Source organism: Cuculus canorus, chromosome 6, assembly GCF_017976375.1.
Source record: "Cuculus canorus isolate bCucCan1 chromosome 6, bCucCan1.pri, whole genome shotgun sequence".
NCBI classification, from domain to species: domain Eukaryota; kingdom Metazoa; phylum Chordata; class Aves; order Cuculiformes; family Cuculidae; genus Cuculus; species Cuculus canorus.
Window position 1 is genome coordinate 17,697,488 of NC_071406.1, and position 22,128 is coordinate 17,719,615.

The 22,128-nt window shown below is 60.3% G+C and overlaps 4 protein-coding genes across 10 annotated transcripts; 2 read left to right on the plus strand and 2 right to left on the minus strand.

Annotated features, from left to right (window-relative positions):
• The first annotated feature begins 94 nt into the window (after window positions 1-94).
• On the plus strand, window positions 95-7,001 carry ANKZF1 (ankyrin repeat and zinc finger peptidyl tRNA hydrolase 1). 5 transcript variants are annotated; one of them, XM_054070679.1, is made up of 16 exons: window positions 95-148; window positions 380-574; window positions 882-991; window positions 1,389-1,491; window positions 1,858-2,042; window positions 2,313-2,428; window positions 2,720-2,873; window positions 3,094-3,316; window positions 3,495-3,596; window positions 3,815-3,976; window positions 4,090-4,200; window positions 4,639-4,912; window positions 5,380-5,491; window positions 5,607-5,774; window positions 5,892-5,962; window positions 6,371-7,001. In XM_054070679.1, the coding sequence occupies exons 2-16, from the start codon at window positions 448-450 to the stop codon at window positions 6,489-6,491; spliced, it is 2,139 nt and encodes a 712-aa protein (XP_053926654.1). In that variant the 5' UTR covers window positions 95-148; window positions 380-447; the 3' UTR covers window positions 6,492-7,001. The 5 variants fall into 5 exon arrangements, with proteins under 5 accessions (XP_053926654.1, XP_053926659.1, XP_053926655.1 ...); XM_054070680.1 differs by lacking the exon at window positions 95-148 and adding an exon at window positions 158-294; XM_054070681.1 differs by lacking the exon at window positions 95-148 and having other exon boundaries at window positions 430-564.
• Window positions 7,002-7,209: 208 nt separating this feature from the next.
• Window positions 7,210-12,748, minus strand: GLB1L (galactosidase beta 1 like). Of its 2 annotated transcripts, XM_009557792.2 has the most exons (16): window positions 12,372-12,747; window positions 11,748-11,917; window positions 11,297-11,447; window positions 11,015-11,075; window positions 10,645-10,739; window positions 10,097-10,277; window positions 9,958-10,016; window positions 9,651-9,772; window positions 9,432-9,472; window positions 9,077-9,195; window positions 8,862-8,936; window positions 8,694-8,783; window positions 8,450-8,563; window positions 8,083-8,214; window positions 7,540-7,755; window positions 7,211-7,461 (listed from the first exon to the last, which is right to left on the minus strand). In XM_009557792.2, exons 1-16 carry the CDS (start codon window positions 12,483-12,485, stop codon window positions 7,243-7,245), a joined length of 1,959 nt encoding a protein of 652 aa, XP_009556087.2. In that variant the 5' UTR covers window positions 12,486-12,747; the 3' UTR covers window positions 7,211-7,242. The 2 variants fall into 2 exon arrangements, with proteins under 2 accessions (XP_053925874.1, XP_009556087.2); XM_054069899.1 differs by lacking the exons at window positions 10,097-10,277; window positions 10,645-10,739 and having other exon boundaries at window positions 7,210-7,461; window positions 12,372-12,748.
• A 906-nt stretch (window positions 12,749-13,654) lies between these two features.
• STK16 (serine/threonine kinase 16) lies at window positions 13,655-17,278 on the plus strand. Its single transcript, XM_054070774.1, has 7 exons — window positions 13,655-13,804; window positions 15,591-15,810; window positions 15,890-16,023; window positions 16,100-16,220; window positions 16,301-16,396; window positions 16,462-16,583; window positions 16,671-17,278. Exons 1-7 carry the CDS (start codon window positions 13,719-13,721, stop codon window positions 16,807-16,809), a joined length of 918 nt encoding a protein of 305 aa, XP_053926749.1. The 5' UTR covers window positions 13,655-13,718; the 3' UTR covers window positions 16,810-17,278.
• Window positions 17,279-17,800: 522 nt separating this feature from the next.
• Window positions 17,801-22,053, minus strand: LOC104054507 (tubulin alpha-5 chain). 2 transcript variants are annotated; one of them, XM_054070772.1, is made up of 4 exons: window positions 21,912-22,053; window positions 19,899-20,121; window positions 19,611-19,759; window positions 17,801-19,402 (listed from the first exon to the last, which is right to left on the minus strand). In XM_054070772.1, exons 1-4 carry the CDS (start codon window positions 21,912-21,914, stop codon window positions 18,431-18,433), a joined length of 1,347 nt encoding a protein of 448 aa, XP_053926747.1. In that variant the 5' UTR covers window positions 21,915-22,053; the 3' UTR covers window positions 17,801-18,430. The 2 variants fall into 2 exon arrangements, with proteins under 2 accessions (XP_053926747.1, XP_053926748.1); XM_054070773.1 differs by having other exon boundaries at window positions 19,899-20,091; window positions 21,912-22,006.
• Window positions 22,054-22,128: the final 75 nt, after the last annotated feature.

Consider the following 22,128-nt stretch of genomic DNA (forward strand, 5'->3'; position numbering starts at 1 on the left):
ACGCAGAGCCCTGCGGCTCGCGACCAATGGGAGCGCTGGGCGGGGCGACGCGAGGCCAATGGGAGCGGGGCGCAGGGCTGAGCCCCGCGTGACGGCTGGATGTGACGTCAGACAGTTGAGGGGCACTTCCGGGCTGTGGCTGCTGCATGTCAGTGAAGGGGCCGGCGCTCCTGGGACTGGGGGACGTCGTGGGTGTGGCGGCATCGTCTGCGGGAGAGCCCCGCCGCAGTGTGGGCCGGGGCCCCGTCGTAGCGGCCGTGGAGCAGGGAGCCCGTGGGGCAGGAAGCCCGTGGGGTGGGGATGGGGAGCCCATGGGGGTCAGGGCTGGCGGGGAGAGGCACCACTAGGGGGGACGGGGGCTCATCCGGTTCTCCCGCAGGTCGTTCCTGTCACCCCTGGGGCGGGCCCACTGATCGGGCACTATCCCCTCCGCTGGGAGCAGGAGCTATGACGGCCCCAGAGAGCAGGTCGGTTTTCGAGGCCACCCAGGACCCTGTTCTCCTGCATGGGCTGACCCTCGTCAGTGAAGTTGCTGCAGAAGTGTGGGCCACCAAGCCGGCAGTGGTGAGCCACGGTGCGTGGGACAGCACGGGGAAGTATTTGGCCATGCTCATGGCTGCCAGCCCCATGCTGTGGTTTCTGTGGAGCTCTGTCTTCTGAGGTTGCTTCTGGATTTCTGTCCTCAGCACAGCTTGTGTGGCCAGTGTGGAGCTTAGTCTGGCGGGTGGGTAAATGGACTTTCTTGGTGTCACCCCAAGGTCCTCAAAGCTTCTTCTACAGTCATAGGGCTTACTGAGTATCTGAGAGGAGACTCAGGAGGCTTTGTCTTTAAGATGCAGCCTGGGGAGCTTCCTGTGCACAGCCTTTCTTTCTTCTTCCAGAGAAACCTGCACCCAGCAGCAGGAAGGAGAAAGTCCATGGGGTACCTGAGGTGTCAGAGCGGATGTGCTGCTCAACCTGTGGGCAGGAGTTCAGCAGCCGCGAAGAGCAGGTGAGCAGGGCTGACTGGCCAGCATGAGGTGGGAGTGGGGCTGGTATAGCTGTTGGGGTCCAGGTGTGGAGGCTCAGTCGGTGTGGTGCAGCGCAGTGCTGGCTGCTTCCTAGAGCTCCACTGCCCATGTCTTTTTGGGATCTGGCAGTCACTCCCTGTATTTGATTGCATAGAATATCGTTTACTGGACGTAAATGATACATACAGCATATGCTTGCACCTGATCAGGTTAACTGTTCTACAGCTAACTCCTTAATACACCATGATGTTCCAATCAGGGTCACTGCAGGGTTGCAGCATCACTTTGGAGTCTGTCATCTCTGGGCCTTTGGGGATGGTGGGAGGCTGTTCCGTGGACCACAAAGACCCTGCTGGCTCACACCACTTTCCTCCACAGACTGAGCACTACCGTCTTGACTGGCACCGTTTCAACCTGAAGCAGCGGCTCCTGGGGCGCCAGTCACTGCCAGCAGAAGTGTTTGAGGAGAAAACCCGTGCAGGTGAGGAATGAGGCTGTCTCCAGTGGGGCCAGAGGCTGTCAGCGGCCTCACCAGGGCTGTTCTGTGCCAGAATGAAGTCCCTAGGTGCCCTCTGCCAGCTCAGGGTCCCTTTATTCTGCCTTTATGGAGTGTTTTGAGGGTCCAGCACTGCTTCTGAGCTGTGCTAACTTCCTATGGAGAGGAAGAGTGTTCAACCATACTCAGGGATCCAGTCTCCCCAGCCCACAGCTCCCCTGTGACATGTAGGGTATTGGATAGGACATTTCTGGGGTCGTGGGCTAGCACTTAGGGTCACCTGCAAAGTTTTGGTGAGACTTTTGGTTAATATTTGCTCTGTTCCATGGCTTAATTTTCTTTCCCTTGCAGGTGATGTTTCCAGCATCTCAGGGTCTGATTCGGAGAGCTCCGATGCAAGCAGTGAGTCAGAGTTACTGCCCTCTGCTAGTGACAGTGCTGGGAACCCCCAGACCCGCTGCTCCCACAAGGTGCTGCTCCGCAATGCGAAGGGCCAGCTCATCTCCGCCTACCGCTGTGTGCTGGGCATTGGGAAGGCAAGTCACAGCCCGGCTTATTGGGAGAGGGACGCCAGAGAATGTAGATGGCACTGGAATGTGGGCATCTCCCTGACAGTCCCTAGCATCCCGTGATGGGAAGGGTAGTCTCTGGTGCCAGGTTAGAGCCCGAGGCTAGCTGCTGGCCTGTTTTTTGGCTCTGGGGTTCTCCTGCTTCTGGTCCCAACAGAGGGGCTACTCTCTGTCCTGGGGGACAGCAAGAGGTAATAAGATGATCCCATGGGTGCTACCAGGATGTCTGTATGTCAGGGTGGCGTTCAGGAGCCAGAGGAGCTGATGGTGTCACTGCAGAGCCTTGGTGCGAGCACGTGCTGGGTTGTGCTGATGATGGGTGGCGGGCACTTCGCAGGAGCTGTGTTCCAGGGGTGAGTACCGTGGGGCAGAGCTGGAATTGCCCCTCAGGGTACGGTCAGGCTGGGGTAGTTGTTGGATGGCCATCCCTTCGCTACTCCTCCATTCCAGTGCTTCTCATATGCTGGGCACCTGCAGCTCTGCGAGTCTTTGTTTGAAAACTGGCTAAGCCAGCTGCGCTATGGGAGAAGCTCTAATCTTTAGAGCCCCAGGAGTGAGCCACAAGTCTGACGGGGTCCCGGGAATGTCAGCTCACCTCCTCTCTATGGTGGGGCTCTGTTGCTCATGCATGCCCCTCTCCGCAGCTCCCAGTTACAGGTGCATAAGACCTTCCACCGCTACACAGTGCGAGCCCGGAGGGGCACAGCCCAGGGCCTACGGGATGCTCAGACGCCAGGGTCAGCACCCAGATCAGCCGGAGCCTCCCTGCGGCGTTACAATGAGGCTGCGCTGCTCAAGGTGAGGTTGCATCACAGCACTAGGCTCTCAGCAGGGAGACATGGTCATGGCTGGCTCCAGGAGGTAATGCCACACTGGATGGTGTGGATGGCTTGTGAGCTCTGGAAGGGGGTCAGAACCCAGATGACAGCTTCTCTGTCCTGGCTCTGTCCCTGCACTGGAGCTACTTGTGCCTACACAGTGTACTCAGTACCCCATAGTGCCTCCCCTTCCTCACCAGGATATTCAGGAACTGCTGGCAGCCTGGGCCCAGCACCTGAATGAAGCTCAGCGCATCTTCCTCCGTGCCCCTCGTCACAACCGTGCGCTGCTCTTCGGTGGTAGGAACCCACCCCTCACCCAGGGTGACCCTCGCATCTGCCACATCCCCCTCAGCACCCGCAGGGCGACCCTGCGAGAGGTGCTGCGAGTCCATGCCACGCTGGCCAGCCTGCAGGTGTATGGTGAGTCAGCCCAGCCCCAGTGCCTGTGAGTCAGAGCAGGGGGGGTGACGTGGTCCCTCGTGCATATAAGGAGGTCCCACCTTGTAGCATGGAGGTGCTAGCTCTCTGACCCTCAGTCCCCGGAGACATGGGGTGTTCCCTGTCCCCAGGCAATGACAGGAGCACCCTTGCTGCCCAGGGAAGGATACACCACTACAGGACATCACTGGGTCATCCCGGAGGGTGTGGCAGAAGAGGCAGCGGAAGGCAGAGGTGGATCCCCTGCAGGAGGACACAAGTGGTGAGTTGGGCCATGCAAGAAGACGCATGGCACAGAGGTCTGGTGTGGTGGCACAGGACTAGATCTGCAGTGCTGTGACAGGGCTTGGCACCAGAGTGGGGATCTGTAGAGTGTGGCCTCAAGCTGGGCAGGTGAAGGGCAAGGTGTGCTTGGCTGAGAGCCCCGAGTGACTTGTGCTGTATGGAAGGGCTCAGCCCCTGTCTTATCGCCCCCCTCAGCTCCAAAGAAGGAGGAGGAGGAAGAGGAGGAGGAAGAAAGCCCTGCAGGGGAACTGGAGACAGTAGAAGTGACACTGGGGACCTTAGACCTCCGGGAGTTTGAAGTGATGCCCAAGCGAAACCGCAAAAGGAGAAATAAAAGAAATAAGAAGGTGGAGAAAGGTGAGGGGAAAGAATTGTCTGGGAGCAGAGCAGGAGGGCGATGGGGAACGGATTGCCATGGCTGGGGTCAGGCTAGCCCTGGCCCTCTTCCTCACAGTGTGCTCTGTGTGCAGGACCCTGTGCTAAAGAGCAGGGATGCTCTGATGCCCAGTCTGGGCAGCCCGGCCTGGTGATAGAGCTGCAGGAGGAGGCTGGGACTGAGCCACTTCCCTGGGGTGATGGAGGTAAGTGGGATTGTTGGGAGCTGGCCTGGATGGATGCCTGCCACATTTGCTGGTGGCTTTGCAGCGGGGTGAAGAGTAGGCTGTCACATGGATGCCCAGAGTAGCTGGGTGTGGAATGGCTGAGGTGCAGCCACATGGCTTCAAGTGAGCTCTGTGTGTGGAGCAGTAGCTCAGAACCCCGGGGGGCTGCAGCACCTGGCTAAGCTGCTGAGGGGAGGGATTGAGGCGGGTTTCATCTCAGGAGAGGGCTCGGCTTCTGCAAACAGTGCCCAGCAGTGCCATGGGACATGACACAGACTCTGAAGGTGCTGGAGATCTTGCAGTGCCCAAATCCAGGCAGGACAGTGCTTTAACGGCCCCATGTGTATTTCCTAGTCAGACTAGAACACCACTCTGCCCAGGGAGCCTTCAAACTCCCCTCCTGTTCTTCCCTCGCAGGAGACCCTCAGACCGAGCTCCGCAATGCCCTATTCACAGCCTGCAAAACTGGGGATGTGGGGACACTGCAGAACCTCCTGCGTGTGCCAGAGAGTGGGGACCTGCTGGTGAACAGCGAGGACGGGGAGAACGTACATCCTCTGGATATGGCCCGCTCCCTGCTCAACCAGCCCATGGATGAGCGCGGCTGCACTCTGCTTCATGTGGCAGCACGTGCAGGGAAGGCTGAGGCTGTGTTCCTGCTGCTGGAGGCGGGGGCAGACCCTGCTTTCAGGTATGGCCGCAGGACACCCAATGGCTGACGAGCACAGCCCCACTGTGGGAGCCCAGCAACTCATTCCTGTCTCAGCCATGAGAGATAGGTGCCAGCCTTGTTCCAAGACAGCCAGGACTGGTCTTTCCCTGCTGGGTTGTCTGGGTTTGTTATGAGAGGCTGAAGAGCTGAACCACTGTGTTCTGTGCCTGCCTTACCTGGCACAGCAGGAGGCAAGCACTGCCCCAAAGTTTGTTGGTTGGCAGTTCAGAGGTTGGGGATGAGACCACACTTCGCAGGGGATTTGAAATGCAATGAGGGGAGGATTTGGGGGATTCTGGCGGAGGGATAAGCAGCTTTCCTGTCTTGGGTTGCAATACCCTGGTCTGCAGTACCTATTGCACATCTCTGGGGAGTTGCTGGGCTTGCAGCCCAGTGAGACCTGGGCAGTAAGATGGCAGGGGGAGCTGGTCTTTCTTGACTTGCAGAGATGGGCAGGACAGGACTCCCTACTGTGTCTCTGCCGACAAACTGACCCGTAACGCATTCCGTAAGTTCATGGTGGACCATCCAGACAAGTACGACTACAGTCGTGCCAAGGTGAGTGCCTGCCCTTGTCTTCTGGGGTCCAGGGGACCCAAGAGCAGAGTGCCCCTCAGACACTTGTGCCATTGCCTCTGGCTCAGCAGGAGATGCTGACTGCCCTCTGCCCCAGGTGCCAGGGCCTCTGACTCAGGAGATGGAAGTCAAGAAGCTGGAGAAGAAGCGGGCACAGAAAGCCCAGCGGAAGCAACGGGAGCAGGCACAGCGGGAGGAGCAGAAGCGCTGGGAGCAGGAACAGGAAGAGAAGCAGCAGTTCGCAGCCCTGTCTGACAGGGAAAAGGTGAAGCCCTGTGTAGGGAATGTGATCCAGCCCGGCTAGGGCAGTGCCAATGCAATGGGCTCTGGGCACAGCAGCTCCCAGGGGCTGGGGGGGCTGAGCTGTCTCTCTGCTCCCCAGAGGGCCCTGGCTGCAGAGCGGAGGCTGGCTGTGCAGTTGCAGGACACCGGCACAACTCTTGCCAACATCAGGTAACAGCCCCGGCAGCACAGCTCTGCAGACACTCTCTCGTGTGAGCACAACTGTTGCTACCCTCCTTGTTCCAGTTCTCATTTCAGTCTAAAGCTATTCCTGTCTACTCAATTCCCAGCAGTGCCTGTCTAAAATCTTTCTCTCTTACCCTGCCCCTCTGAAATATTTTGGAAAGGACAACTTGGTCTCCTGCAGCCAGATCTATGGCAAGCCAATCCCCCAGCCTCTCCTGTGCCCCGACCCTGCATTTCACATCCCTTCCCTGTGCCACCCTACAGGCTTGTGCAGAGCCAGCCCTCGTGCTGCTGCCATTTTGTGTCACAGCCCAAGCAGTGAATCCTCTCTGCTCCTCTAACCTTCTTGCAAGTGTCCTCTTTGCCCAGGGCCATCTCTGCTCTTTCCTGCAGCCGCTGCTGGCATTGTGGAGAGTCCCTGCTGGGTCGGATCCCTTTCCATTACCTCGACTTCTCCTTCTGCTCGACGGCCTGTCTGCAAACCCATCGCCGGGCCCGGGCCAGCCACACATAAGTCTGGGGGCTGCTGCCACTTGCCAGGGACTGTTGTGGTAGAAACATGGCTGACCACTGGCTGTGCAGCAAGGCAGAGCCTGTGGAGCAGTGCTCATTGTAGGGACTGAGCTGGCAGGGTGATTCTCGGGGACAACTGTGGCAGGGCTTGAAACAAGCCTGTCACTCTGGGTGGTGATTGGGCACATTACAACCAGGAACTCCCTATGGAGTAGTGTGAGAGGCCAGGACTGCTCCATGTCCTAGCTCCAGCTGGGGGATCTCACTGCTGGCTTTTCTCATGGCTACATTGTAGGTTGCTGCCTGTGGCAGTAGGACAGATTGTGACATATCCAGACCCCACAGCCATAAGCTACCTGCAGCTATGACTGTAGGTACCCTTACGGCTGTGCTTTGCCCTCTCCTCTCCTGTGTGCTGTCCAGTATCTCAGCTGTATCGTGTTAGCAACTACCTCCTCTGCCTGCATGGTCAATAAAGAGGTGCCTTGACCCCCGAGGCGTGGGGCACATCATCATGAGCACTGGAATTACTTGGGATTAACATGCAAAGCAAGCTCAATTCTGAGCCCTTTTCTCCTTAGCACAGACCCTGCCTGGCTCCACAGGAGGGCAGGAGCTCTGGCTGTCCATGCTGCACTGTGTGCCCCTTTCCTAGGGCCCTGCACCCCCTCCCCTGGCCTCTGTGCTTCACTTGCCCGTGCCATCCCCACAACCCCAGTGAGAGGCAATGCTGATGCCTGGCAGCTCTGTGTTTATTTTGGGGCCACAGTACTGTGGCTGAGGGTCCTATTGAAAAGGGGTTGGTCAAGGAAGAGCAAGGAGGGGGTAGGAGGTGCCCCCTCCAGCTCCAGCACTGTGATGTTGTTGGGGCGGCCAGCGTACAGCACTGAGCCAGGCACAAAGAGGGTCTGCTGGGGTCCACGGTGGGGCCAGTACCGGCCCAGGTTGAAGCCGTTTATCCAGAGCTGGCCCTGGAAGATGGAGACAGGACTTGAGCTGTGCCCGTTCCCGCGCTCACTCCCTCCCCGCCTATGCACCTGCTGCCTTACCTTTCCCCAACCTGGGAACTTCACAAAGGTGTCGCAGGTGATGCCAGGGGTCTCAAATGTCCCACTGTAGAAGGCTGGCCCTGCTCTGCCCCTGCTGCTTGGTTTTGGCAGGGCAGCATGAGGCCAGCCCTGCTGGACAGCACTGTCTATGTCCAGGGAGTAGATCAACCAGTTCCTGAGAGGGCTGGAGTCCAAAGAGAGGTTCCCCAGCAAGCCCTGAGATGAAGCAGGAAGGAAAATGAGGCAGCAGGATGCTTGACTTCCCAAGGGCATGTCCCCCTTGCAGCAGTGAAGGTGGATGGGGATCCTTTTTGAAGGGTGGCACTGCTATGGAAGTGTGAGTGGGAGAGGGAGGGGGAAGATCTTGCAGCTTATCCTAGTCCCAGTGGATTTGCTAAGGAATGGCGTGAAATTAACCAGGGAGCAGGTCTAGGAGAGGCTCTGCTGTGGCTGGTGTCTGTCACGAGTGGCAGGGGAGGGGGTGTTCAGCCACATGGGTGGCCAGACCATCCCCTCCAGAGCCCCAGGGCCCTCTTCCCTCACCTTGAAGTCACTGACGTTGGCCCCAAAGCTGATCCTGCCCATGTTCTCCAGGAGCACGTCCAGGGCATCCCCTTCCCTGCCCATCACACGCAGCGTTGTCTGCCCTTCCCGTTCCAGTGTTCCCTGGTACTCCTGCAGTCACAGACAGGGTCAGCACTGCTGCTCTGTGCCCATATCCCACCACCCCTAATGCTGCCGGCAGCCTGTGAGCATAGCATCCCGCTGTCTGCTCCCCCAGTGGGGGCAAGTTCATCCCAGACAGCTACCCTACAAGGGTTCAGTGTGGCTCTTGGCACCTTGGCTGTCCCCGAGACCCTGGTATGACACAGCCTTGCTGCCAGCAGGTCCCACAGCCCTCCCACCTGACCTTCTGCAGCATCACGTAGCCACGGTCGCAGATGCTGTGGGGAGAAGCACCCAGCGTGGCTGGGTCCAGGAGGTCCCGGGGCAGCTGCGTGTGGTACAACACAAAGCCATGGGCCTGCAGGACACAGTGGGGTGGCACAGAAAGGGGAACCGAGTTAGAGACAAGCTCTGCTCCTCCACCCTGGAGCCAGGACAGGGCAGACATGTGTCTCCCCCAGGGTTCCCCACTGCACCCAGCCCCTCACCTGCTTTATGGCCTCAAAGGTAAGGGGAAACTGGCTCTGGATGGGCCCAGAGGGGCAGAGCACGTCCAAGACATCCAGGAGGTCGGCATACTGCAAAGAGAGGGATGGGTGGAGCACAGCTGAGTAGTGCCAGGCAGGGGCAGCACAGCCCTCAGAACAGGCACTCACCTTCCGCAGGGCCACCCAGCCATAGGCGTACTTGGGGGTGGCAGGTGGCATCGGACCAACTGGCAGGGGCTGGAACTGAACAGCAAACTGTCAGATGTCTCCTGGGGCAAGCAGGGAGATGTTCCCTGCCCTGCCAGGTCCCTCTGTGCCCCCTTTTCCCCTAGCATGGGCAGCTGTGCCCACTACTGTCCCCCTCCTCCTGCCAGGCTCAGCACCTTGCTGATGACCGTGCGAATGGCAAACAGCTTCTCAGTGGGGTCTCCTGCTTCTGAAAGGGGAGCATCATAGTCATAGCTGGTGGTCACTGGTTTGTACTGGTCCTTGAAGTCTGCACCTGGCCAGGGAAGCGGTGGGAGCTGGAGGAAGGCCGTGGCAGAACCCAGGACGTGGAATCCAGTGCCAGGGGGCATGACCCAGAACTGGAAGCTTGGGTTCAGGGGCCCTTGGGTACGTGTCAGTCTGCCCTATGGGACAGGACATGAGCCTGAAGCAGGCTCATTGGGGATGTCCAAGGAAACACCCAGAGTCCCCCAGTGTGCGTCCCCCACTCCTGGCCAGGGCCCTACTCACCATTCCAGTAGGCGAAGTTTGTCCCTCCGTGGAACATGTACCTACAGGACACCCCAGAGAGCTCTGTCAGCACCCCCACATTCCCAGCAGAGGCTCACTGAGCACTGCTCCTTCCTTCCTGCCTGTGGGATGAAGGTGAGCAGCCATCCCCACTCCGATGTTGGCAGATGGGAGAGCATCGTCCCCAAGGGTTGTGTCCCCCACCAGCTGACTACTTGCATGTTGATGCTGGCTCCCAGCTGCAGCATGTCCTCCAGCCCCTGGGCCACTCGTGCTGAGCTGGTGCTGGCGTGCGCCTCCCCCCAGTAGTCCAGCCAACCCGTGTAGTACTCAGAGTTCACCTGGGGGAGAAAGGGACTGTCACCTGCACAGAGCTGGGGTTCCGGGCTCCCTTCTGCCAAGCATTTTCCTCTGTTCACCTGCTGCCTGGCCCCAGCACCCCTCTTTGCCTTGCTCCTCCAGTCTCCCTTGCCTGGCCAAAACCATCGCCAGTCATTCTCGCCTCCAGCACCCACACCAAGCTCACCAGAGGCCCCTTTGGCTCGACCCAGCGCTGGGCACCAAACGCTTCCGTCATGTTGGAGCCTGTAGAGGTGACAGGAGGGAGATCGGAGCAGGACAGAGCTGGCACCCCCATCCCCTCCCCTGTTCCCCCATAGAGGTACCTGGCCCAAAGTCGACAGTGGCATAAAGCCCCGGCAGTGTGCCACAGCGCAGCTCCGCTGCCTGTGCACTGTCAGTGGTGAAGAGCAGCACCTCGCTCCCCAGCAGTGCCCGAAAGGAGCCCAGCAGGTACCTCAGGTACTCATAGTCGCAGGCATAGTAGCTCCCATATTCATTCTCCACCTGGGAGCAGGGCAGGGACCAGCACCCCGAGTACACATAGAAGAGCTGCAGCACACTGGGACAAGTACCCAGCTTCCCCCTTGCTTCCTGGCATCATTAAATGTCACGAGAGCCCCCCGATGCATCCCAAGCCTGACTTTCCAGCCCCACCACATCCCCCAGCTCTGCCCCAAACCATGACCAGGGTGGTGGCAGGTATGCTGGAGTCCCAGGGCTTGGATTGAAACCCAGGTCCATAAGTCAGGAGGGATTTATCCTAAGAGCTATGCTGGATGAGGGCACGATGTTGGGGGTTCAAGTGGCTTTTTGGGGCACATTCAAAGATGACACAGAGCAGGGCACGGGGCTGGGTACCACAGCACCCTACCTGCACACTAATGATGTTTCCCCCATACTGGTATAGGCGTGGCTTGATCTTGGGGAGCAGGATATGGAGCCAGGAGTCCACAGCTGCCAGGTAGGCTGGGCAGACAGAGGGCAGCTCAGTGGAGCTGCAGCATCCATCCCAGCCCGCCTGCAGCCAGCCCTGACGGAAAGGGGATGGAGCAGACGAGGACAAGCCAAATATAATGGGGAAGCAGTGGTGGAGGATGAACTATGGGGCTCCCAAAAGATGGAGAAGAGGATGGGAGAGACCATGCACATAGAGCTGATGGATGTGTGGAAAGAGACCAGCGTGCCAGGGAAGGACCCAGCCTCTAAGGACACAGCGGCCAGAGCCCCATGCTGAGGCTTACCAGGGTCAGAGGAGCGCAGGACAATGTCTGGTTTCCACAGCAACCAGGCAGGCAGGCCACCCTGGAGAAACACCCACAGTCAAGGAGGCAGAGAAACTGCTCAGCAGCCCAGGCCAGTACAGAGACAAAAGTTGGCCAGGGCAATCTTGACACCAGAGCAGCAAGTGCCCCATGAGGCAGCAGCACTGGTGTGAGTGTGTCAGCCAGAAGTGCCAACACTGCTGTGTCCTTCCCAGACCACCCATTGCCCCTCCATGCCAGGCCAGGGCAGTTGGTGCTCACCATCTCCCACTCCGCACAGATGTAGGGCCCCGGGCGCAGGATCACCAGAAGCCCCAGCTCAGCTGTCAGGTCCAGGAAGGCTTCCACATCTCGATCCCCAGAAAAGTCATAAACCCCTGGCAATGGCTCATGGTAGTTCCAGGGAACATAGCTGGATCAAGAGGGGAGATCAGCACATGAGAACTAAGGGCACAACAGGGAACTGCCCAACAGTTCTTCTGGGAATCAGCCTCCAGCCTGGGCTGGAGATGGCAACTGGGGTTGGGCTGGGACTAGCCCAGCCTCATGCTTGTGTCTGGCAGGAGGGACTGGGGATCCCAGTCAGCTCAGCGTAGGGGCTGGTTCCTGCTCCCTGTAATCAGAAAACACCCTCGCCTCTGTCCCTGTTCTGGGAACCCCAGAGACCCCACGGGGTGGGCAGTGTGCTGTTAGGGCTGCCCCTGTCCCTTACACCTGCACGGCGCTGAGCCCGCTCATGTACATCTTGAGGAGCCGGTTCCTCCAGCCAGGGCGCGGGACGCGGGCATAGTGGATGCTGCCTGAGATGTATCGGAAAGGGGCTCCATCCTTGCGGAAGCAGTTCTCATAATCCAGCTCGAAGGAACGTGCTGGTGGGGAGCCCTGTGGAAGAGGGGCAGTGCTGGAGGGCTGCAGACCCTTCCCAAGCCCAGCCGCCCCCTCCCACGCTCCCTGGGACAGGGACTGGCTGGCTCCTGGGAGGAGCAGGGATGAGACAGGTACCACGCTGTCCCGGGAGAGCAGGAGGGACAAGCAGGGCTGCCATTTGCCCTGCCTGATGCCTCCCCCCTCACAAACTGAACACCCTGCGGCTGAGCTGGTGGCGTTTTGTGGCACGGGTGCTGGTGGGGATGGGTGGTAGGAGGGCAGGCAGGGAGCTGGGAGCGCAAGCTGGGCATTGGGGCAGGACATGGGCTGCAGCTGCAGGGAGCCATAGCAGGAAAAGCAGGAACAAGGGGGAGGAAAGCAAGGCAGAGGCTCCCAGAGCCATCCGATTGGATACTCCACAGCTCAGCCCCGCGTGCTTCTCCCGAACTTTCCCCCCATTGTTGCTAACCTGTGTGTGCAGGAGTGCCGCTGCCAGCAGCAGAGTGAGAGCCGGCAGCTCCATCCTCTCTGGGCGCCTGGCAGGCCCAGGACAGAGGATGAAGGGGGACGTGGACGTTACCATCACATGATCCTTCTCGGCCAGCGCCAAGCGCTTCCTGAAGATCCTAAGTGCAGGCAGCTGGAAAAACTGCACAGCTTGGGGGGAGGGAGTGTGGGATAGGGGAGGGAGGCTCTGCTCCCTCCGACATCTCCCTCAAAACCCACCCGACACGGGATGCAGGCAGCCCAAACCAGCCAGTGAACACATCGGGGGTGGCGGGTGACACACGTGGAGGGACAGGAGGCCACATAAAACTGTCACCACCTGAGAAAACATCTTTGAGGAAGCTCAACCCACTTGTTTCGTCAAAGAAGGGGTGTTGGTAACTGGTTACAGCTCCAGTAGGGGGGATGCTGCTGCTGTCTGAGGGAAAGGAAAACCTCCCTGGAGCAAGGGCTGGAGCCTGGTGACAGAGCTGGTGACAGGGGTGTCGCGGACGTGCCCCAAGGCAGGGTGAGGGGGCGATGCCCTTGGAAATGAGCCCTGCTGGGATGGCCTCACCGTCTCTGTCCACTGCATTGCCAACCGGCTCACTAGTTCCAGCTTCAGGAGTGCCGGCACGGCTGCTGTCATTGGTACGGAAAATGTCAGCCAATAAACCTCTGTAAGACTTTTTTTTTTTTGAGTTTTAGAAAGCAAGAATCCTTTATCAGGGCTGGGCAACATCGATCCTGTGCAGTGAGACAAAGGATGGGGATGGAACAGATTTCCCACCTACATGCATGTGTGCAAATATCCCCAGAAACATTACCCATATTCTGTTACTTTCCAAGGTCTAATTTTAATGTTATTGTGAACTTTCGCCACAGTCAAACCTCTGCCAGTCTGGAGCCGGCTCTGGCTCTGCCTGACCTTGCGTTTGAGACAGGGAAAGGCTGCAAACAGCGGGGGACAGGCGACACCTCTGTGCAGCACAGACCGCGCTGAGCACGAGGCGTTCTCGTCCCCAGAGCGAATAGCGTCTGGGAAAACAGCTTGTTTTCCCAACCAGGGAAAAACTCTGCTTGGAAGGCAACACGCGCTCAGCGGCACATTCTGTGACGTGATGAAACTGATGTGATGAATGACTTGGATGAAACTGAATCTGCTTTAGTTTCAATCACAAATAATCCACTTTCTGTAACAGTAACCAGCCCTCGTACAGCCACCGCCGGGCCGCGGGCTGTCCCCGCACCGGGGCTGCCCCTCCCGGCGGTGACGCGAGCGGTGACGCCGCGGGTTACGCGCGGCGGCGGGCGATGACGCGGGCGGGCGATGGGGCAGGCGCTGTGCGTCTGCTCCCGCGGCACCGTCAGCCTGGGGGGAGCGCGGTACCTGCTGCTGCACCGCCTGGCAGAGGGGTCCGCGGGGCACCGGGGGAGGCTCGGGCGCGGGGGGGCTCGGCGGGGAGGCTCGGGCACGGGGGGATGCTCAGGCGGGGGCGGGGCTCGGGCATGGTGGGATGCTCGGACGCGGGGGATTCTCGGGCATAGGGGGATGCTTGGGAGGGGGGAATGCTCGGGCACGGGGGAGCTCTCGGGGGGGTGTTCGGGCGCGGGGGCTCGGGCATGGAGGATGCTTGGGCGGGGATATGCTTGGGCATGGAGGATGTTTGGGCATGGGGGTATGCTTGGGCATGGGGGATGTTCGGATATAGGGAATGCTGGAGCACGGAGGGGTTCTTGGGGGGATGTTCGGGAGCGGGGCTCGTGCATGGGGGGATGCTTGGGTGTGGGAGGATGCTCGGGCACAGGAGGATGCTCGGATATAGGGAATGCTGGGGCACAGAGGGGTTCTTGGGGATGTTTGGGCATGGGGGGATGCTCGGGCAAGGGGGATGCTTGGGCATGGGTGATGCTTAGGCATGGAGGGATGCTCAGGCGGGGGGGATGCTTGGGCATAATGGGATGCTTGGGCATGGGGGATGCTCAGGCATGGGAGGATGCTCAGGCATAGGGAATATTCGGGCATGGACTATGCTCAGGCATAGGGAGTGCTTAGGCATGGGGGATGCTTGGGCATAGGGGGGGATGCTTGAGCATGGGGGGGATACTTGGGCATGGGGGAGGATGCTCATGCGTAGGAGATGCTTGGGCATGGGATGTTTGGGTATAGGGGATGCTTCAGCATGGGGGGATACTTGGACACAGCAAGATGGTTGGGCATGGGGGAGATGCTCGGGAATGGGGGAGGATGCTTGGGCATAGGAAGATGCTTTGACATAGGGAGATGTTTGGGTATAGGGATATTTGGGCATGGGACAATGCTCAAGTACAGGATTGATGTTTGGGTGTGGAGAAATGCTTGGGCATAGAGGGGTTCAGGCATGCGGGGATGCTTGGACATAGGAGGATGCTTTGGCTCTGGGGTGGGGGGATGCTCAGGCATGGGGGAGGGAATGCTCGGGCACATGGGTCATGCTAAGGCACGGAGGATGATTGTGTGGGGTTGCCTGGCAGTAGGGGGGGTTGCTTGGGCATGAGGTCGTACTCAGGCATGGGGGATAATTGCGCAACCGGTGATAATTGGGTAAGGAGGGTACTGTTTGGGGTGATGCTTGGGCACAGGGGGGACATTTGGGCTGGGAGCGTACCTGCGTGAGGGATGTTCTGGCATGGAGGAGACTGCTTGGGTATGGAAGAGATGCTTGTCCAAGGGGGGATGCTTGTCCATGGAGGGTGCCTGGGCATGAAGGGTACTCGGGCATTGGGGGATGCTCAGGCAGGGGGGTATATGCTTGGGAGTATATGTGATGCTTGGACATGGTGGGGTATGCTTGAGCACAGGTTGTGTTTGGGCATAGGGGAGATACGTGGGCACGGGGATGCTTGGGCACGGAGGAGGACTCTCATGCAGACTGGCAGGGGTCAGTCATGCCTAAGAGTGAGTGCTTAGACTACAATGAGAGCGGGGGTGACTGGGCCAGTGGGATTGTTCATGCAGAGGGGGGATGCTTTGGGTGCCTGACAGTTGCCCCCTAGGTGGGAGGAACATGTATGCCTGAGGAGTTCCCATGGAGAGGGTGCAGGCCCTCACTGGCCTCTGCCCCCTCTCCTGGCAGCTCAGTGTTGAGGCTGGGCACAAGGCCCTGATGTGAGCGCTGCTGTGGTGGGACATGAAGCCCATGTCACACTCGTCTCCTCACAGGGGCTTCAGCTATGTGGATCTGGTGGAGGGGCTGCGGGATGGTCGCTTTTACGCCCTGAAGCGCATCCCATGCCATGACAAGGAGGACCGCCAGGCCGCCCTGCACGAGGTGGAGATGCACAGCCTCTTCGACCACCCCAACATCCTGCGTCTGGAGGCCCACTGTATTGTGGAGAAGGGTGCCAAGCATGAAGCCTGGCTCCTCCTGCCTTATGTGAAGGTGAGGGAGGCTTCCCTGGCCACCACCGCCTACTTACCCCTGGGAGCAGTAGCGGTGACTGGCTGCTTGCATTTGCCAGGGGGGGACCCTCTGGAGGGAGGTAGAAGCACTGCGAGAGAAAGGAACCTTCATGCCAGAGCAGCGGATCCTCCTCATCCTCCGTGGCATCTGCCGTGGCCTGCAAGCCATCCACAGCAAGGGCTACGCACACAGGTTGGGAACAGGCAGCCCCAGTTGGAGGGTGCTGGCAGGGGGCCCAGCAGGTGCTCAGCAGCGTCCATCCCTGCAGGGACCTCAAACCCACCAACGTGCTGCTGGATGAGGATGACCGGCCTGTGCTGATGGACCTAGGCTCCATGAACCAAGCTCGCATCGAAGTCAACAGCTCTCGGGAGGCCATGGCTGTTCAGGTGGGTGCCCTGGGACATCATCCCACCAGCCCATTCCTGCCCCAAACCCTTCATCCCCACGCTCACCCTCTTCTCTGCAGGACTGGGCTGCCCAGCGCTGCACCATCTCCTACCGTGCCCCCGAGCTCTTCACGGTGCCAAGCCAGTGCATCATAGACGAGCGCACAGATATCTGGGTAAGAATCGGTCCCCCGGCCCCTGACCCCCGCTGCAGGGCTGCCCTGACCCCACCGTGCTCTAGTCCCTAGGCTGCGTTCTGTACTGCATGATGTTTGGGGAGGGCCCCTATGACGCCATCTTCCAGAAGGGCGACAGCGTGGCTCTGGCAGTGCAGAACCCTATTGTTCTGCCTCCCACAACCAGGTGAGGGGCTAGGGTGGGTGACCCTGCTGCCTGGCAGCCCCCTGTGCTGTGCACCGTGCAGAGCCCCCCTCCCTGTCTTTTCTCCAGGTACTCAGCTGCCTTGCAGCGTCTGCTCTCCTCCATGATGACGCTGAACCCCCAGGAGCGACCAAGCATAGATGACATCCTCCACCAGCTGGAGGGGCTGCAGCCAGCGCCAGCAGGCCAGGACACCACGCAGATCTGAGCCCGTCCCATGGTGACGATGTACCTCCAGGATGAGCCAGGGGAAAAGCAGCTGCCCTCATCCCTGCTCCCCCATGGAGCCATTGCAGAGGGGATTGCTGTGCTCGGGGGAGAGCTGCTGCCCTGTGCCAGAGGTTTGTTGGATTTGCAGTGTTCTGTGCCCTGGATGCTGCTGCCTGGGACTTGGCCTGGGCCCCAAGACCATGGATGTGTGAGCTGCTGCTAAACACGGGGCCCTCGCCAGCTGCTTCCTTCCCTGGGGGTTGCAGAGGAGGATGCTGTGGGACCCCCCCAGACGATGGCAGCTGTAGCCCTGTAGGTCATTCCTGTCCAGGGCAGAGCTGCAGTCCGGGTCCCAGTGCGGTGCTGGAGTGAGGCAGGGGCTCCCAGCATCCACTCCACCACTGCCTCTTGGCACCAACGTTGCCTTGTGTTTGGAATAAAAGATGTTCTTGTGGAGGCATGGATATTTCCATCTGTGGGGAGAGGGTCCCACCAGGACACGGGGAGAGCTGGGCATGCTGTCTGGGTCAAGCAGCCAAGCGTGGTGGAGGAGAAGGGCAGCAGAGGACAGCCCCGGCAGGGCGGTGCAGCCGGAGTATTAGCAGTAAGCAGGGAAAGTTAATCCCTGGCCCCAACACGCTACTAATGGGAGTTAACACAGCTCTGCAGCTGGAGCCACGTGTTGCTGTTCAGAGCCTCTGGGGCTGGGCACTGCGGGAAGGGGCTCAGCACAGTGCAGGCAAGCAGGCAGCAGGCGTGCACGCAGCGCTTCCTGGCTGCCCAAGGAGAGGGAGGTGGGTGCATAGGCTGGGGAGATGCCAGAACTTGGGAAACAAGGAGAGCAGCCCTGCTCTGGTGGGGACAAGAAGAGCCTGGGGACAGCACAGCCACCCTTGGCTGGATAGGGTCACTGGGACACGCAGCGGTTGGGTGGCCCGCGGAGGAGGGAGGGAAAATAAAAGAGCTGCAGACAAGTGGTTTCACCGGGAGCACTCCCCTCCTTTAATCCTCTCACCACAACACAGCAGAAAAGCAGCCGTGGGGGATCGTGTCACGCTGGATGCCCTTACGATGTGCACCTGCTGCACCGCAGAGCTGTGCACACCCCTTGTCCCCACACTGTGGCCACAGGGACAGGAGTGCCAGTCTTCGCCCACTGCTTTAACCACTCTCCTTCCAGATAAGCCCATCTACCCTGTGGCTGTACATGGGAAGAAGTCCCAGCAGCTGTGTATGTTTTCCGGCTCAGGCTAAATCTGCTCCCCAGGGCTGCAGGACACAACACAGTCCTGCACGGCGGGGCCATGTACCACATGAGGAAGCAATACCCACCCCTGACTGGAGCAGCAAGCGGGGTGGGATGTGCGCCAGAGTCCTCGGCAGTGGACCCGGGGGCTCTTACCTGCATGGGGAGCAAGCTGGACCTGGAACAGAGTGCTGGGAGGAAGTATAGCAGCACCAGCAGCAGCGCAGAAGCACTCACCACACGCCTGACCTGGCAAGAAACTGATACAGCTGAGGGGTCACTAGGAGACATGAATGCTCTGAAATGGTTTATTGCAAAGGGTTTCTGCAGGTAACATGGAAAAGGAGCGTGGTCCTTTTCGGTAGGGGCTTCTTTACTCCTCGCCCTCCTCTTCATCCTCATAGGAGTCCAGGCCGACCTCCTCATAATCCTTCTCCAGAGCAGCCATGTCTTCCCGTGCCTCGGAGAACTCCCCTTCCTCCATGCCCTCGCCCACGTACCAGTGCACGAAGGCTCGCTTGGCGTACATCAGGTCAAACTTGTGGTCTAGGCGAGCCCAGGCCTCGGCGATGGCCGTGGTGTTGCTCAGCATGCAGACGGCGCGCTGCACCTTGGCCAGGTCTCCCCCTGGCACCACTGTGGGCGGCTGGTAGTTGATGCCCACCTTGAAGCCTGTGGGACACCAGTCCACAAACTGGATGCTGCGCTTGGTCTTGATGGTGGCGATGGCGGCGTTGACATCCTTGGGCACCACATCCCCACGGTACAGCAGGCAGCAGGCCATGTACTTGCCGTGGCGAGGGTCACACTTCACCATCTGGTTGACTGGCTCAAAGCAGGAGTTGGTGATCTCAGCCACTGACAGCTGCTCGTGATAGGCCTTCTCCGCAGAGATGACAGGGGCATAGGTGGCCAGGGGGAAGTGGATACGAGGGTAGGGCACAAGGTTGGTCTGGAACTCCGTTAGGTCAACATTCAGGGCCCCGTCAAACCTCAGTGACGCTGTGATAGATGAGACAATCTGGCTGATGAGGCGGTTGAGGTTGGTGTAGGTGGGGCGCTCGATGTCCAGGTTCCTGCGGCAGATGTCATAGATGGCCTCATTGTCCACCATGAAAGCACAGTCCGAGTGCTCCAGGGTGGTGTGCGTGGTGAGGATGGAGTTGTAGGGCTCCACCACAGCAGTGGAGACCTGTGGAGCAGGGTAGATGGAGAACTCCAGCTTGGACTTCTTGCCATAATCAACGGAGAGCCGCTCCATCAACAGGGAGGTGAATCCAGAGCCGGTTCCTCCTCCAAAGCTATGAAACACAAGGAAGCCCTGGAGTCCTGTGCACTGGTCAGCCTGTGGAGAGAGACACATGAGATTGCTCTGAGATGCATCTCCTTGTGAACATCTGACTGTTCAGAAGTCCTTCTGGACATGGTCCATACCTGCCACAGGAAGCTGCAGAGCCCTCATAGGGCACAGCAGGGCTTGCAGTGTGCTCCAAATCCCAGCAGGATGCTGGAGCCCAGTCCAGAAGGACATGTCCCCCTGTGCAGTCACCTACCAGCTTCCGGATCCTGTCCAGCACTTGGTCAATGATCTCTTTGCCGATGGTGTAATGTCCGCGGGCATAGTTGTTGGCAGCATCCTCCTTGCCAGTGATCAGCTGCTCAGGGTGGAAGAGCTGGCGGTACACTCCTCCACGAACCTCATCTGGAGAGGTTAGCACAACGTCAGAGATTTGCCACCTGACCCTGAGGGAAGGTGGCAGGAGCCACCCTAGGGGCTGTCCCATAGTGGGTTGTTCCCAGAGGTGGTGACCACCATCACTGCCCAACTGAAGTATACTCACCAATCACGGTGGGCTCCAGGTCCACGAAGATGGCCCGCGGGACATGCTTCCCAGCCCCAGTCTCACAGAAGAAGGTGGTGAAGGAGTCATCCCCTCCACCAATGGTTTTGTCGCTGGGCATCTGTCCATCAGGCTGGATGCCGTGTTCCAGGCAGTACAGCTCCCAGCAGGTGTTGCCCATCTGGACGCCGGCCTGGCCGACATGGACAGAGATGCACTCACGCTGGGGAGAGGGAGGCAGGGTCAGATCCTGGCACAGTTCTGTCCTGCCCGTCCCAGGGAAGGCTCTACCTGATACCAGTGCCTCACAGCCATCCACACAGGACTTCCTTCAGCCAGTGGCTCCAGGGAGCATATTTTCCTTACGGTGACCTCCTGTGTGCCCCTGAGGGGCCCCACGTGGCTGTCATTGCCCTCGGCCACACACAGACACCGTGATAGGCTGGAAGGCAGCTCTGGCATTCCTCCTGCCCAGCTCTCGCTGTGGACTACTAGCCCCACAGACTCTGGCCAGTGCTGTCCTCCAGCAGCATGAGGAGCAGAGCCTGGCCCAGCTTCCCTGCCCTGGCAGCACACTGGGCTCTTCCCCAGCCCAGCAAGGTACTGAGCTGATGCGGCCACATACTTAACCCATGCGGTGCAGCTAGCACATGGGAAACCCCCTGCCTGCTGCTCCAGAGCCAGGCGAGCACTCAGCTCTCTAGGATGAACAACCTTGGGGATAAAGGGCAGTGGGGGCAGTAAGGGGAGGGTTTGCAGTGAAGCCCAGCAAGCTCCAATATAGCACAGAAACCTCCTGGGCTCCACAGACCCAACCCTGTGCGGCAAAACCCGTGTGATCTGAAGGGCTGGGGAGCAGTCTTTGAGCTGCAGATGTGCTCCCAGCACTCCCACCCTGCAGATGCAAAGCTGCCCTGCCGCCGCTCGCATCCCTCCTCCACTAGCCCCAGCATCCTTGCTCCCCTATCCCTAGCATCCCTCTTCTGCTACCTCTAGCATCCCTGCTCCACTAGCCCCTACGTCCTTGGTCCCCTGTCCCTCCTCTTCCACTATTCCTAGCATCCTCACTCGGCTGTTCCTGGCAGAACACCACCACTCAGCCTGGGGGTCTCCAAGGCTCTTTGTTTTCGCGTCCTCCGACTGCACAGTGCTCTCACCAGCGATGGGCATCGTGCCCCGGTCCAGGGCCGGGCACGAGGACTCCTGCTTCCTTCGGGAGGGCAGGGGCAGCCTCAGCCCTCCGGCAGGAAGGGCTGCCCGGGGCAGGGTCCTCGACAGAGCCCGGGCAGCGCTGCGAGGCTGCTCTGCGCCTCCTGGCACGGCCCCGTCCCCTTCCCGAGCCGCTAAATATAGCCCCGGGTGGGGGCAGCGGCCGCTGCCCGGTTTGGACGGCGGCCCCGGACCGCTCCGCCGCTGCCAGACCCCCGCGGGAGGGCCGGGAACCCGCGGGACGGGACGGAGGAACGGGAGGGACAGGACAAGAACCCCGTGCGACGGGGTAGACGGGACCCCCGCGGGACGAGGACGGAGGGGACGAACGGGAGCTCCGCGCGACGAGACGGATGGGATGGAAGGGACGGGAGCCCCGCGGGATGGGAGGGACGAGAACCCCGTGCGATGGGACAGACGGGAGGGACGAGACCCCGCGGGACGGCGGGGAGGGACCCGCGGCCGCTGCCCCGGGTGCGCCCCAGCGAGGGCGCAGCTCCGGCCCCCGGTGCCCGGCTGGCGCCTCCCCCCGCAGCTGTCCCCGTCTGTCCGCGGCCACCGCTCCCCACCAGGGGGGTCACCCCCTCCTCTGCCCCCAGCGTCCCCCTCCCCGCGGCAGTGGCGGGGGTCTCAGCCGCCCCAGGAGCGGAGGCGGTGCTATGGGCACCGGGCAGGAGCCCGGGGGTCCCGGCTGCCCTCGGAGCGGCGCCGGCGGGGCTGCCCAAGGTCACGGCGGGGAAGGACGAGGCGGCGGCTCCGCCGGGGCTAAGGGGGGACTCGGGGCGCCCCCCCCGCCGCGCTCACCATGGTGCGGGTGGCGGTGCGGACTCTCCCGACGGCTCCGTGCGTCGCAGCTCTGCGCGAAGCTGCGGCTGTCGCAGGCTCCTCCGCAGCGCCCTCTTATAGGTGGGAGGGGCTTGTGCCGTCCCGCCCCCTCATTTGGGTATGTTTGCATACGGGGCGGGAGTACCCGCTTCTGGGGGCAGCGGGGGACTGGCTGTGTTCCTCCCGGCTGCGTAGG